Source organism: Molossus molossus, unplaced genomic scaffold, assembly GCF_014108415.1.
Source record: "Molossus molossus isolate mMolMol1 unplaced genomic scaffold, mMolMol1.p scaffold_m16_p_17, whole genome shotgun sequence".
NCBI lineage: Eukaryota > Metazoa > Chordata > Mammalia > Chiroptera > Molossidae > Molossus > Molossus molossus.
This window is the reverse complement of record NW_023425352.1, coordinates 23662781-23676811: the sequence shown is the minus strand read 5'-3', so window position 1 is coordinate 23676811 and position 14031 is coordinate 23662781. Positions and strand designations below refer to the sequence as shown.

Here is a 14031-nt window from a genome sequence, read left to right as displayed (position 1 = left end):
CCTCAGTGACACAGCATAACACTGTTCTCACTAGAGCGTAGCAGAGTCGGGGAGGGGGCACTCTCTACATTAAGGACATTTGAATTCCCCATTCCCCAATTCATAGCTGACTCCACCTTTAGGAATAAAGTCCTTCTACCAAGCCCCCTGCTTCTCTCCCCTCCCCTCCCCCTCCCCTCCCCTCCCCTCCCCTCCCCTCCCCTCCCTTCCCTTCTCCTTCACTCCCCTTCCTGATTTTTTGTTGATTTTTATAGAGAGAGGGAGGGAGAGGGAGAGAGAGAGAAACATCAATGTGATAGCAAAACATCGATCAGCTGCCTCCTGCACGTGCCCTACAGATCTAGCCCACAATCCAGGCACGTGCCCTGACTGGGAATCGAACTAGCAACCTTCTGGTGCACAGGACAACACCAAACCAACTGAGCCACATTGGCCAGGGTGCCCCCTGCTTTTCTATACCCAAGGAAGGCTGGAAGAGGGAAGGAGAACACATTTTCACCTGCAGGCCGAGCTCTCCGGGCGCTCCAGGGGGAGCATGATCCACACCAGGGACGGGAGGCCGTGAGGAGAGGATCTGTCGTGGCTCAGAGGTGAGGCTCATAACTGGAGCAGTAATTGGTGCTGGGGACATAAATGTCTCTGGCAACTAGAGAGAGAGAAAGAGAGGCACATGAGTCTAAGCTGAGAGACTCCCCAGGCCTGGTTTGAGAGAGTGGCAGGAGTTATGAGTGAACAGGGGACAGAATAGCGAGTGGGAAACCCAGAAAAGGCAAAAGTAGGTTTATAGTTGCTTGTATGGAAAATAATACACTAATTAATAAATAATAATATAAGAATAAACTCTGTGTTTCATTACTCACAACCATAAGCCTTTTGCTCCACCCTGTACATGTAAGAAGGAAAGAGGAGGGAGCTGAGGGGAGAAGAGTGAGGGAAGAGAGGGAAGAATGCGTGCCTGAGAATGGGAAGGACTGGGCTGAATTCTGTAAGGAACTAAAATGTGGGTCATTGGTAAACGTATGAGGAAACGGGTGAGGAGGTGGACTGACCTGACTCCTCTGGAGGTTTGCTCTGGGAGCTGGAGCATTTTTCAAGGAAGCTTGAGGTCCTATATAATACAAAGTTATAAGTATTTAGAGACATGGTCAGGAACACTGGAAATTCTTAGTCTGAAGGCCATCAAAATTATTTTAGTTGGACTCTACCACACCTCCCTCTGACCAGTCATACTCTCCAAGCCAAGGGGCCCCAGTTCATTGGTTTGAGATTCCCAAGGCGGTAGTGGAGAGGGAAGGAGAGGGAGGCAATGACTAAGAGAAGGAAGGCCATGGAAAGAAGACTGACCTGGATGTGGAGTCAAGATGCCAGTGGTTTGGATGATGCTAGAGCATGGAGCACCTGGTCCTCCAGGAGGGTGTGCTGCAGGGAAGCTGACAGGAGGGGCGGGGGGCTGGGAGCTCATAGGGATGAGACTTGGTGGTCTCACAGGAAGGAAAGGGAGCAGTCGAGCGGTCTCGGGCAGGGAGGCATAGTCAGGCTGCATAATGTCTGAGGGTGCCATGGGTGGAGGGGGACCAGGAAGAGGCCATGTTCCAAGGTATCCCATGGGGTTAGGAGCTTGCACCCTTTGCCCTCTTAACAGCTGTGGCTGAGATAAAGCTGAAGTAGAACAGAAACAGGTCTTTTGCCACCAAATTTCAATTTTGGAGAGACTCAGAGAACATGATGGGAGAATAGATAGCAATAATAATTTTTTAAAAACATAATAATAATAATAATAATAATAATAATAAATGATTAATTAATACATGTGTATGGATATATACCACATACAAAGTACTTTTAACTGTATTACTTATTTGATCCTCAAAACAATCCTGTGGGTTTAAAATGACCCACAATATAACAACTACTCTTACTTTAAAAAAAAAAAAATAGTATATTGCTAAGTATATTGCTCACAGGTACAAAGTCAGTAAGTGATAGTACTGGGAATTCTGACTTCAAATTCCAAGCTCCTCTCACTACGTAGACACACTGACTCTCAAATCCATGCTGGCCATGCCAAATGTTTTCCTCTATATTCTACCCAGACAGATCACTCACTCACTCACCAGGCCTTACTGCAGGGCTCAGGGGCAAAGGCTGAGCTCCCTGGGACTCAGGTGCCCTGCAGTCTCTTATATTCTGCATTCTGGAGCCTTGATTAGGGCCAAGATGAGAAGGTACCAAGGGTGTCACTAGTGATGACTGAAGTGTGAAAATCCTTGGCCTTGTAGATGGAGTGGGAACCTGTGAAGAGCAAAAAGGATTAGCACTTAGAAAGGGGAAAAAGGTAAGTAATTGAAAATAGAAAAACGATAGAAAAAAATTAAAAGCTAGTTCTTCAAAAGAAATGAACAAAATTGGTAAATCTCTATAAAAACGAACAAAGATAGAGAAGACACAAGTTATCAAGATCAGGAATAACTGATCTTGATGACTTCAAATTATACTACAAAGTGACAACAATCAAAACAGCATGGTGTTGCCCTGGCCAGTTTGGCTCAGCGGTTAGCATTGGCTCGTGGACCAATGAATTGTGGGTTTGATTCTGGTTAAGGGCACGTACCTCAGCTGCGGTTGATCCCTGGCCCTGGTCAGAATTGTGTGGGAGGCAACCAGTCCATGTGTCTCTCTCACACTGATGTTTCTCTCTCTCTCCCTTCTCTCCTTCTCTCTCCCTCCCTCCCACTCTATCTGAAGATAAATAGAAAAATATCCTTGGGTAAGGGTTAAAAAAACAAAACAGTATGGTACGGGCCACAAAACACACACACAGACCAATGAAACAGGATTGGGAGCCAAGAAATAAACCCACATGTATATGGGCAAATAATTTTTGATAAAGGAACCAAAAACATATAGTGGGGAGAAAAAAAAAAGCCTCTTCAATAAACAGTGCTGGGAGAATTGGAAAGCCACATGCAAAAGAATGAAACTAGACTGATATTTGTAACTGTACACAAAAATTAACTCAAAATGCATCAAATATCTAAATATAAGACCTGAAGCAATAAATTATATAGAAGAAAACATAGACCTTATGGACTTTCATCTTTTTTTTCATTCCTCAACCAAGGATATTTTTCTATTTATCTTCAGATAGAGTGGGAGGGAAAGAGAGGGAGAGAAAGGAAGAGATAGAGAAACATCGATGTGAGAGGGACACAGATTGGTTGCCTCCTGTACAATCCCAACCAGGGCTGGGGACGAACTGCAACCAAAGTACATGCCCTTGGCTAGAATCGAACCCGAGTCATTGGTCCATGGGATGATGCTCTACCACTGAGCCAAACCAGCCAGGGCTGGACTTTCATCTTGGACAGGAGGGATTTTATGAATTTGACGTCAAAAGCAACAGAAGTAACAGCAAAAATAAATGAATGAGACTATCTCAAACTAAAAAGCTTCTGCACAGCAAAAGAAACTATCAACAAACAAAAAGGCAATCAACCGAATGGGAGAAGATACCGTAAATGACACCTCCAATAAAGTGTTAATAAACAAAATATATAAGGAACTTATACAACTCAAACAACAACAAAACCAAACAATCCAACCTTAAAATGAGCAGAGGGCCTGAACAGACACTTCTCCCACGAAGACATACAAATGGCCAAGACACATATGAAAAGCTGTTCAACTTCACTAGCTATTAGGGAAATGCAAGTCAAAACTACAGTGAGATACCACCTCACACCTATTAGAATGGCTATTATCAAAAAGACAAGTAATAACAAGTGTTGTAGAGAAAAAGGAACCCTCATTCACTGCTGGTGAGAACATAAACTGGTATAGCCACTATGGAAAACAGTATGGAGGTTCCTCAAAAAATTAAAAATAGAGTTACCATATGACCCAGCAACCCCTCTTCTTGATAGCTACCCCAAAAATGTAAAAATGTTTATTCATAAAGATATATGTACCCCTATGTTCACTGCAGCGTTATTCATAGTGGCCAGGACATGGAAACAACCAAAGTATCCTTTGATAGATGATTGGATAAAGAAGATATACATACATACAACAGAATACTACTGAGCCATAAGAAAAAATGAAATACAACCATTTACAAAAACATGGCTGGATCTTGAGAATATCATGCTAAAAGAAATAAGTCAGATGAAAAAGTCAAGAACCATACAATTTCACGCATATGTGGGATATAAAACTGAAAGCAACAAATGAACAAACAAGACAAATAAACAAACAAAAACTCATAGACACAACAGTATGGTGGTTACCAGAGGGAAAGAGGAGTGTGGAGGAGGCTGTAAAAGGTAAAGGGGGTCAAATATATAGTGACAAAAGGAGATTTGATTTTGGGTGGTGAACATACAATGCAATATGCAGATGATGTATTATAGAATTGTACACTTGAAATCTATTTAATTTTATTAACCAACATCACCCCCAAAAATTTTATTAAAAGAAATTTTTTAAAAATCAGGGAAGAAACAGGGAATATGACAATAGACCCTGCAGCCATTAAAAGGATAATAAAGGAATACTACAAAAATACTTTACATTAATAAATTTGACAATTTAGAAAAATGGGCCAATTCCTCAAGAACTAAAAACTACTATAACTCAGTCAAAATTAAATAGATAACAAATAGTTCTATAACTATTAAAGGAATTAGAACTGTAATTAAAAAGGTCCTCCCCAAATAAATCCCTAGAGGCCTCATTTCATTGGAGAATTTTACCAAACATCAAAGAATTAACACAAATTTTACACAATCTCTTCAAATTTCCTAACTCATTTTATGAGGTCAGTTCTACCATGATACGAACACCAGACAAAACAGCATAAAATAAAACTACAGACCAGTATTTCTTATAAATTTAGACACAAAAACCCTCAGTAAAATTTAGCAAATCAAATCCAACAATGTATATTAAAAAATAATATACAACAACCAAGTGGAATTTGTTCCTGGTCATGCAAGGCTAGTTCAATATATTTAAAAATCAATCAATGTAATCCACCATAACAACAAGCTAAAGAAGAAAAATTATTTGATTACATAAAATGATGCAGAAAAACATTTAACAAAATTTAACACTGATTTATGACTTAGTACACCAGAAATAGATGGAAATTTCCTCAGCCTCAATAAGAGTGAATACATGTAAAAATCACAATGGATATGGAAGACTAGCAGAGAAAATGATGCAAAATATCTTATAAATATATTTTGTGACCACTTGTTGAAAAGATAACATTTTTATATATTTGGTTAAAAATATTCAAAAGTGAGAAAAGAGTGTATACAAAAAACCTATGGTTAGCATCATAATTAATGGTGGAATATTGAATATTTTCCTTTTAAGATTGGACACAAGGCAAAGATGTTCACTATGACCATTCTCATTTTAGTACTACAATAAGGCAAGAGAAAGAAATTAAAAGCATACTACTTGGTAAGAATAAAAAAGAAATAAAACTCTATTTGCAGACAACATGACTGCCTACATAGAAAATCCCAAGGAATCCATAAAAAAATACTAGAATAAGTGAGTTCTGGAAATTCATTACTGAACATTGAAAAATCACAGGATACAAGATTAACACACAAAAAATCAACTGCATTTGTATATATACTGACAGTGAATAGTGGAAACCAACATTAAAAACACAATGCCAATGGATTTTAAATTGCTAAAGAAAAAATTAAGTACTTAGGTTTGAAATGAACAAAACATGTTAGGATCTATATGATGAAAATGATAAAATGCTGATGGAGACAATAATGGAGAGACATACCATGTTCAAGGATAGAAAGGCTCAGCATGGTAAATATGTCAATTATCCTTACATTTTTCTCTCTCTATATATATATATTTAAATATTTTATTCTTTATTGATTTTAGAGAGAGAGAGGAAGGGGAAGAGAGAGAGCAATAGAAACATCAATGAGAGAGAACATTGATTAGCCACCTCCTGCAGGCCCACAACCTGGGCATGTGCCCTGACCAGGAATTGAACCGGCGACCTCTTGGTGCATGGGTCAATGCTCAACCACTGAGCCACACTGGCTGGGCCATTTTTCTATAGTTTTAATACAATTCCTATCAAATTTTTAGTAAGTTTCTTTGTACACATAGACAAGCTTATTCTAAAATTTGTGTGGAAAGGGCAAGGTCCTAGAATACCCCAAAAAATTTTGAAAAAGAACAAAGTGGAGGAATTCCTCTTCCTCATGTCAAGGCATACTATACAGAGGTAGTAATCAAGACAGAGTGGTATTGGCAGAGGGATAAACTTATAGATCAATGGAATAGAATAGAGAACTGAGAAATAAATCTATATGAATATGTCCAATGAATTTTTTTTTAATCCTCACCTGAGGACATACTTGCATTTATCTTCAGATAGAGCGGGAGGGAGAGAGGGAAGAAGAGAGAAAGAGAAACGTCTATGTGATAGAGACACATCGACTGGTTGTCACCCACACAACCCCAACTGGGACCAGGGACAAACTGCAACTGAGCTACATGCCCTTAGCGGGAACTGAACCCAGGTCTCTCTGGTCAGGGGCCAATACTGTAACTGCTGAGCCAAACCAGCCAGGGCTGCCTAATGAATTTTTGACAAGGGAGCAAAATCAATTCAATGGAGGAGGGACAGCTTTTTCTTTTTTTTTTTTTTTATTATTTTTTTTTATCCTCACCTGAGGATATTTTTCCATATTTTGTACAGATAGAGTGGGAGGGAGAGAGAGGAAGGGAGAGAGAGAGAGAAACATCGACGTGAAGGGACACATCGAGTGGCTGCCACCCGCACGACCAACCAGGGCCGGGGACAAACTGCAACCGAGGTACGTGCCCTTAGCGGGAACCGAACCCGGGTCTCTCCGGACCGCAGGCCGATGCTCTAACCGCTGAGCCAAACCGGCCAGGGCGGGACAGCTTTTTCTATAAATGGAAATCCATTGGCAAGAAAATGAAGCTTAACCTAAACTTCGTACCTTGCATAAAAATTAATTCAAAGTAACATGGACTTAAATGTAAAACAAAGCTTCTAGAAAGAACACAGGATAAAATTTGGGGGACCTTGAACTAGGCCAAGAGCTCTTGAACTTGACACAAAATGCAAGATCCATAGAAGGAAAATAATAAATTGGATGCTATAAATTAAAATTTTTTGCTCTGTGAAGGGCCCTATTAAAAAGATGAAAAGACAAATTCTTACACAGTTACGCGCACACACACGAGTACATGTAAAACCGGTGAAATCTAAATCTGTGGATTGATTGTACTAATGTCAATTTATTGGTTTTGTTATTATATGTACTGTGGTTGTTGTGGGATGTTGGCATGGGGCGGGGTGGGGTTGGGATGCATGAGACTTCCCAGTACATTCCTTTGCGACTTCCTGTGACTCTACAATTATTTCAGAATAGAAAGACAGAGGAAAAAGAGAAGAATAAGGAACAGGAGGGAGGAGGAAGAAGGGGAAGGGCAGAAAGAAAATTAGGATTGGAGTTGAAGGTGGGACAAGATGCACAGGATGAATCAATCATCAGAGCTTCTGCCTGATACCTCATTTATAATCTCATTGGATTTTGTTTCCCAGCCCCTGCAGTAGGCTCCTGGTATCATAAATTAACAACACCCTATCCATCTGGCCAGAAACCTAAGGTCCTGTCGCCCTACTTCACACATTCCTTTAAATTATCACCAATTTCTGTTAATTCTACCTACGAAATATCTCAAATCCAACCTCATTCTCCAGCTTCAGGTTATTTAATGTACTCATCATATCTTTCTATATAGCCTCCTGCCTCTAGCCTTGCCCTTCCTAAACAGAGTTAGTCATTCCCCTGCATAAGACTATTCAATGGCTCCTGACTGCTATCAATTTCAGGGTCAAGTCTAAGCTCTTTAGCTCAGATTGCCAGGTCCTTCCTGATATAACTCCTGTTACCCCAGCTTCATCTAAGCCCACTCCACTGCCACAAAGACCTGTTTTGCAGCGCCATTAAAATATTAATAGTTCCTCAAATGGGCTTTGCTCACTCTCTTCATGCTCTTGTGCATGCTGTTCCCTCTGCCTGAAATAGCCTTCACCTACCCCTTCCTTTGCCTAAATAACTTTTAATCTTTAAGACTGAGATGAAATATTATACTCATTCTGAAAAAGTCCTAAACGTCCCACCTGCCATAGAGTAAATTGCTTTCTTCTGTATGATCCCGTGGCATCTTATCATACCCCTATCATTTAATTTTACTGTATTTTTTACATGTCTACCTTTCCACTAGACTATGAGCTAATTAAGGGCAAGGATCATGGTTTGGGCACCTTTCTAAGAGCCTAGCATTTATTCAATAAACACTTACTAGAAAAATAACTAAATCTATGCTTTGTGAAGTCAGGAATTCTTATCATTTCTGTTACTAATGTATCCCAAGTGCCCAGAACCATGCCTGGCACTTGGTAGACATCAATTAGTATTTTTTAATGAGTAAACAAATCAATGAACAAACAAGGTGTTACCTGGTGAGAAGGCTGGAATCCCAATTTGCAAGATGATGTCTCTTTAGAGTGGGGAGTAGTTCCCACAATGACTCGGGGGAAGGGGAAAGGGGGGCACTGCTGGCCCGAGACATCAGCACCCTGGGCATGAAAAAGCCGATCTCTCAGCTGCTGAATCGGTGGCTATAATAACGAAGAGGCGAGTTAAATGAAATTAAAATAAGCAAACATCCTCTCTTACAAGCCTGGCCCATACAGCATTCAAACTGCAGCTGACCCTCACTCTAGCCACTTTAGATGACTCACAGACCCCTACTCCCTGCAAAGCCTCCCTCCTTGTTGTTCTATGGGCCTAGATCACTCTGTATCTGCTTGCTGGTAAGTTACTTCTTTTTGAAGGTTCAGCTCAACAATTTTAACCACTCAGAAGCCTTCCTTCACTTCTGCAGGCAAAACCAGCACCTTCCCTGGAGTCCCACAGTGCTCAGTATAAGCTTCTGTTATGGCACTATGCACTAGTGACATCTTATTTCCCCCAAAAGATTGAGAGTTTCCTGAGGGACTGGTTTTTATTTGTCTGGGAGTTTCAGCACTCTGTAAAGTGCCTAGAACATGGAATTGCTCAGCCAGTGTTAGATGATCGAACTAAATGGTTTGCTCTTTCCACATGGCCCCACTCACTTGAGCACAGTCATTGGGTAGGTAGCTCATGGCAGTGGCCAGCTTGCCTTGGGCGGCCAGGAGGTTGGCATATTGAGTGATCCTGTAGGTTGTGGCAGGGCCTGGGCTCATACCATCAGGACCCCGCAGTAGCTCCAAGCTCCTGTTCAGAACCATTGCCTTCTCCATCAGGTCCTAGAGGAATAAGGATGAGGGTAGTCAGCCCTCTTCAAAGCATATCCTGGTCTCTAAGCCCAGGCAGCTCACCTGGGGACACCCGCACTGTGGGGAGGAGGGAATCTGGCAATAGGTGAAGGTGATGATATGTAACAGACACGACAGTGAAAGAAGGGCCACTTGGCCTCGCTTCTTGAGCTCTTAGCACTGGCCTCAAGTGGGGCTATCGGGATCTCAGATTCTCCTACATCTCTGCCTCTCTTATTTTTTGCTTTCTTTACCCTTTCTGCTAGGTCATCAGCAATTTCAGGCTCAGTTATACTACTGTTTTATGTGTGACTTTGTCTCCCCATAAGTCTGTGACCCCCATCTTCTCTGGTCACCTGCAGAGTGTCCGGTACTATTTAGATCCACAGAATTTTTCATAGCACCTAATAGAAGGCCCAGGCTCACAATTATCCAAATATAGAATAAACGTGTATAACCAAATTTGAAGTAGAAAAACATTATGAAGTTTAATATCTAAGTAGCTTCTGCTCAGAATCTGACTGAAAAGGAGGGGAGGGGTGATAGCTCATCCTTGAGAGAAGGTCCCAGACTTAAGGGCCCTTCTCTTTTCCCTGATATCCTGACTCCAGCCTGGGGGCCTAGAAGACTCGCTCTGATGTCCTTGCACATCCCTACCTCTAGCCTCTCCTAAGGGCCTGTAATAAAGGGCCAGTGCCCTGCAGGGGGGTACCTGTAGAGCCATGGGGGATGAGGCCGGGTGGCATTTCGCCCAGCACTCCACCAGCCGCTCCACACTCCCTGAGCACACATAGCAGAGCCTGGCTTCGGAGGCAAGCGCCCTGCCGTCCTCCTGCTCCATGCGAGTACCCAGCATGTCTGTAGAGAGACAGAAACTTCTTTAATGTCGCAGCATCCCTTTGCTCTTTCTCCTTTTCCTGTGTGGAAATGGGTGGAGGAAGCATGAGCTATTGGGAAAGTAGCCACAGTGGCTTTGGACAACAGAGGCTCGCCCTGCTCTACAATGAAGGGCAAAGCTCTTGCTTCAAGATGTGACAAGAAAAAGTAAAACAGGACAATGAATGAAAGTAGAGGCATGCACTGCCTTCTCTGGCTCCCCGCTGAACCGGACCTGGCTCTGATAACATGGCCTGGCCTCCCAGGGCTTGGGCTGCTCTTCTGCCTCCTCCATCCGCATGCTCACTGACTCCACACTGAAGTCACACCACTCCACCCTGAAACCTAAGGCCACCTACCACAAAGCTCAGGGAATTTCTCTGGCCCCGAGTATGTCAGGAGCAAGGCCAGGGCCTCTCTCCAGTTCTGCAGGCTACAGGAGCACACCATATCCTTCCAATCCTTCCGAACAACACAGGCTAGCAACTGTAATGGCAGAGAGGGAAGGAAGCTATCAGCCACCTATCTGGCACAGACAGCAGGAGCAGGCTTCCTGTTAGACTACTGACTAGGGGCTCGGGGTGAGGTCAGGGTGGGTAGAGTGGGAAGAGAGAGAATTCGGCAGATCCTCTAAACACCAGGCCCAGGGTGTGGACATCCACCTCACAAAATCCAACTAATGCCCTCCTCGCCTCTCCTGCATGGTGGGCAGTTACCGAGGAGATTCTGGTTTTCTTCTTGGCCAAGTAGCGTTCCTGTGTTTGCTTCAGCAGATCTGTGCCCCCAGCCTGGGCCAGGATAATGGCATCAGCAAAACGTTCTTCCTTCAGACACAGCTCAACAGCAGGGCCCAGTTCACCAAGCAGGAGAGCCTGGCTCAGGAGTCCATCCACGTCTGCGGGCAGAGGCACCCCCCCACGTTAACCTGCCCTCAGACCACAGCTTCCTGTCACCTGCAGAGCCCACAGCACACCTCCTGCATCTGCATCACTCAGCTTCTCTTGCTCCAAACAAACTCCTAAGTTAAATTCCTCAACAATAAAATGTAGTGGGGTATCCTGGGGTGGCCAGGTCCAATGGTTACTCTCTAGGGAGAGAACCCCAAATGAGGGAGTAACTCATGTGGCAGTTACACAGGTGTGATGTGTGACTGCTCAGCAAGAACAGGGTCCCAATCCTTAGAGCAAGAACACAGAGGAATTGAAAACAATATTTTACTAATCCATGAAAATTAACAAAGAGTGTTCTAACCAGTAACAGAACCACCCAGCATTTGTGATGGTGGAAGGGAGGCGGGAGGCAAGGGACAAGAAGGAAATGTCCTCAAGTCTGAGAACTCTGAGCCCACCTACTCCCATGCAGAGGGTTTCTCTCCCTCAGGATCGGGGTACCTTCTGTGATGGGGATCTCCCATGGAGTCATGTTCTGCGGGACCAGCTCATCAAAGAAGGCTGAGGAGGCAGAGACTTCCTCTGTGGTGTGTTTGGAGGCCTGTACAAGGAAGGACAGAGGTGGCTACTTAGAAAATGAACCCCAAACACAGAGAGCTGGCTTAGTAGCTCTCTCTGGGAACTCTTATTTGGCCCTCAATGGGTAAAGCTAAAAGAATACACAGATAAGGTTTGGGAAGGGCTCTAGTTCATGGTTAAAACACAGCTCCACTCCCAGCCCAAAAGCTTATGGACTCTGTATCTCACTGTGGTTCCAAGAAAGAAAGGAGTCTGAAGACTTCTACAGAAGCTGAGCACTTCATTAGAGCAAAGCAAAGGGCCAGGAAGGGGAAAATGACCTAAAAGCAGGTCTCCTGTGCTACCATAGGTCTGGCTGGCTGGGCTCCTACCACACCTGGCTGCAGAAGGCCTGTCGTCTGTTACTGTTGAGGTCATCTCCCTTGGGCTGAAGGCTCTCACCCAGCCCCGAGTCACTCTTCAACCACGTGGCCACCTGTAGGGAGAGACCTACGAGTACCACTCTCCCCAGCAGAAGGTCAAACGTGCATTATGCTTTCTTCCCACCTCTGAACCCCACCAACTAGACTCTCTAATAGATCCTTGAGCTATTTTCCTGGGAAATTGCCTAACTCCAGGTCAAATGTTGTATATGCATTAGTGAAGCTCAAGAAGAGGTATTCTGAGATGGTTTCTATTGACAGGATTCTCTTCTCATCTGCATATAAAGTACATAATTGCAATGTGAAAGCAGCTTACCTTCTTCTGAAGCTCATCTTTACTGTATCCTAAGAGCTTTAGAAATTTCATTCTGGAGTCTTGCTCCAAGGTCACCTAAGGAACCACAGAACACAGAAGCCTCCATTACGTGAATGTACATAACCCTCTCCTGCTAAAACTGGACATAGTTCTTTGTACTGCCTTAAGTGCCCTACTAAGGTCAGTACCATCTCCCTTTTTTTCTCCCCAGATTTGATTCCTGCTGGGCTGTGGGCATAGTGTTAACAAAACCTTTTCCCTCTTCTGCATGAGAAGTGAATCTTCAGTTGACTTCCTACATTTGTTACCCTGGTAACCTGATAAGAATAAAATGTTAGTTATGTTTCTAGGCAGCATTACTTGTGATTAGTAAATTGCATTTGGACTGGAACTGTATAAACTATAATCAATGTGGACATCATGCTCTAGGATTCCCTGATTGCAAGGATCCTTGTAACTGAACAGATCCCTTGCAGAGACCCTAGAAGCTATACTTTTAGAGTTGGTACAAGAGATATTGGCTCTTGTGGGCTTGAGGCTTCTAAGCCAGGGCAACTTACACTGCTTGATGTACATCTCAACTCCTTGACCTGCACTACCTTCAGGGAGCTGAAGAAAACTGCACTGCTGCATGGACTGCCCCCGAAGGGAGCACCTGATGCTGCCCAGCTGACAGGCTGTGGTTCCTGTCCTACATCTTTCTTAGGAGACGCTATCAAGTCAGTCTCCTGAGTCTAAATGTCTAGCTGAGAAGGCTCCTACTGGAAGGTGCATGGATACAGTAAACAAAGTCAGCTTACCCACTCAGTGTACAGATACTGAGGGCCAAGTATTCCTGAAGCCATACCCTAATCTGGTTCACTGGTCTGGGCCCTTCATTTATCCTACACTGGGCCATGAACTGACTACCATCTTTCTCATAGTCTTTCAAGGCCCCTCCTTCTTCCATGGTCTTCCCTTGGAAATGTTCATCCGCAGTCAGTTTCAGGACCATCCTGATGGATAGCTCTTGGGTAGCTTTTCAACTAGACTCCCTCTGCCCTATGGACACCACTGCCTGAGTAAAAAGGCTGAACTGATCATTCCCTCTCTCTTGATCACTCCCTCTATTCTCTTTCCCACCTCACCATTCCTGGAGCTATTACCTGTATCCTGCTTATAACTAAGGCATCCTTTCTCTTTTCTTCCCACATGTTTTCTAGCTTCACTTTACAGTTGATGATCTTTGTCAATCCTTTCCTCCTTCCCACATTCTTGGTGTCTACCTTTATTAACTTCTACTATGTCTGAAGCACAGACTCCAAATCCTTCTCAAACGCCCTGGGACAAGGCCCTGTCCTTGCTGCATTCTTGTCTACAAGCCTAAAGGTCTGAATAACCCTCTCACTGCCTGTCTGATCAGGTGTTTCTCTTTCTCCCGTTTGCCCTCTCCTCTCATTTGCTCATTTCCTTTGATCGCTGTAGCACTCCTCCTGGAGTCGTAAACAACTTGAAGTTACATTAGCACAGTAACTGAACCATGCCTCCAGAGCAGAGTGGGGCTTGAGCCCCGAGTCCCAC

General features: G+C 43.5%; 1 protein-coding gene across 3 annotated transcripts in view; it reads right to left on the bottom strand.

Moving 5' to 3' along the window:
* Nucleotides 1-14031, bottom strand: part of SEC31B (SEC31 homolog B, COPII coat complex component) — a 33976-nt gene that overhangs the window by 2282 nt on the left and 17663 nt on the right. For 2 of the 3 annotated variants that reach the window (XM_036265156.1, XM_036265155.1), the window contains exons 12-23: nucleotides 12472-12546; nucleotides 12110-12208; nucleotides 11656-11755; nucleotides 10981-11159; nucleotides 10624-10750; nucleotides 10101-10246; nucleotides 9206-9379; nucleotides 8546-8707; nucleotides 2115-2292; nucleotides 1345-1659; nucleotides 1050-1108; nucleotides 500-646 (exon numbers count right to left, since the gene is read on the bottom strand). In XM_036265156.1, coding sequence (XP_036121049.1) covers nucleotides 500-646; nucleotides 1050-1108; nucleotides 1345-1659; nucleotides 2115-2292; nucleotides 8546-8707; nucleotides 9206-9379; nucleotides 10101-10246; nucleotides 10624-10750; nucleotides 10981-11159; nucleotides 11656-11755; nucleotides 12110-12208; nucleotides 12472-12546 — 1761 coding nt within the window. The remainder of the gene's footprint in view (nucleotides 1-499; nucleotides 647-1049; nucleotides 1109-1344; nucleotides 1660-2114; nucleotides 2293-8545; nucleotides 8708-9205; nucleotides 9380-10100; nucleotides 10247-10623; nucleotides 10751-10980; nucleotides 11160-11655; nucleotides 11756-12109; nucleotides 12209-12471; nucleotides 12547-14031) is intronic. The other variant, XM_036265157.1, reaches the window with a different exon arrangement.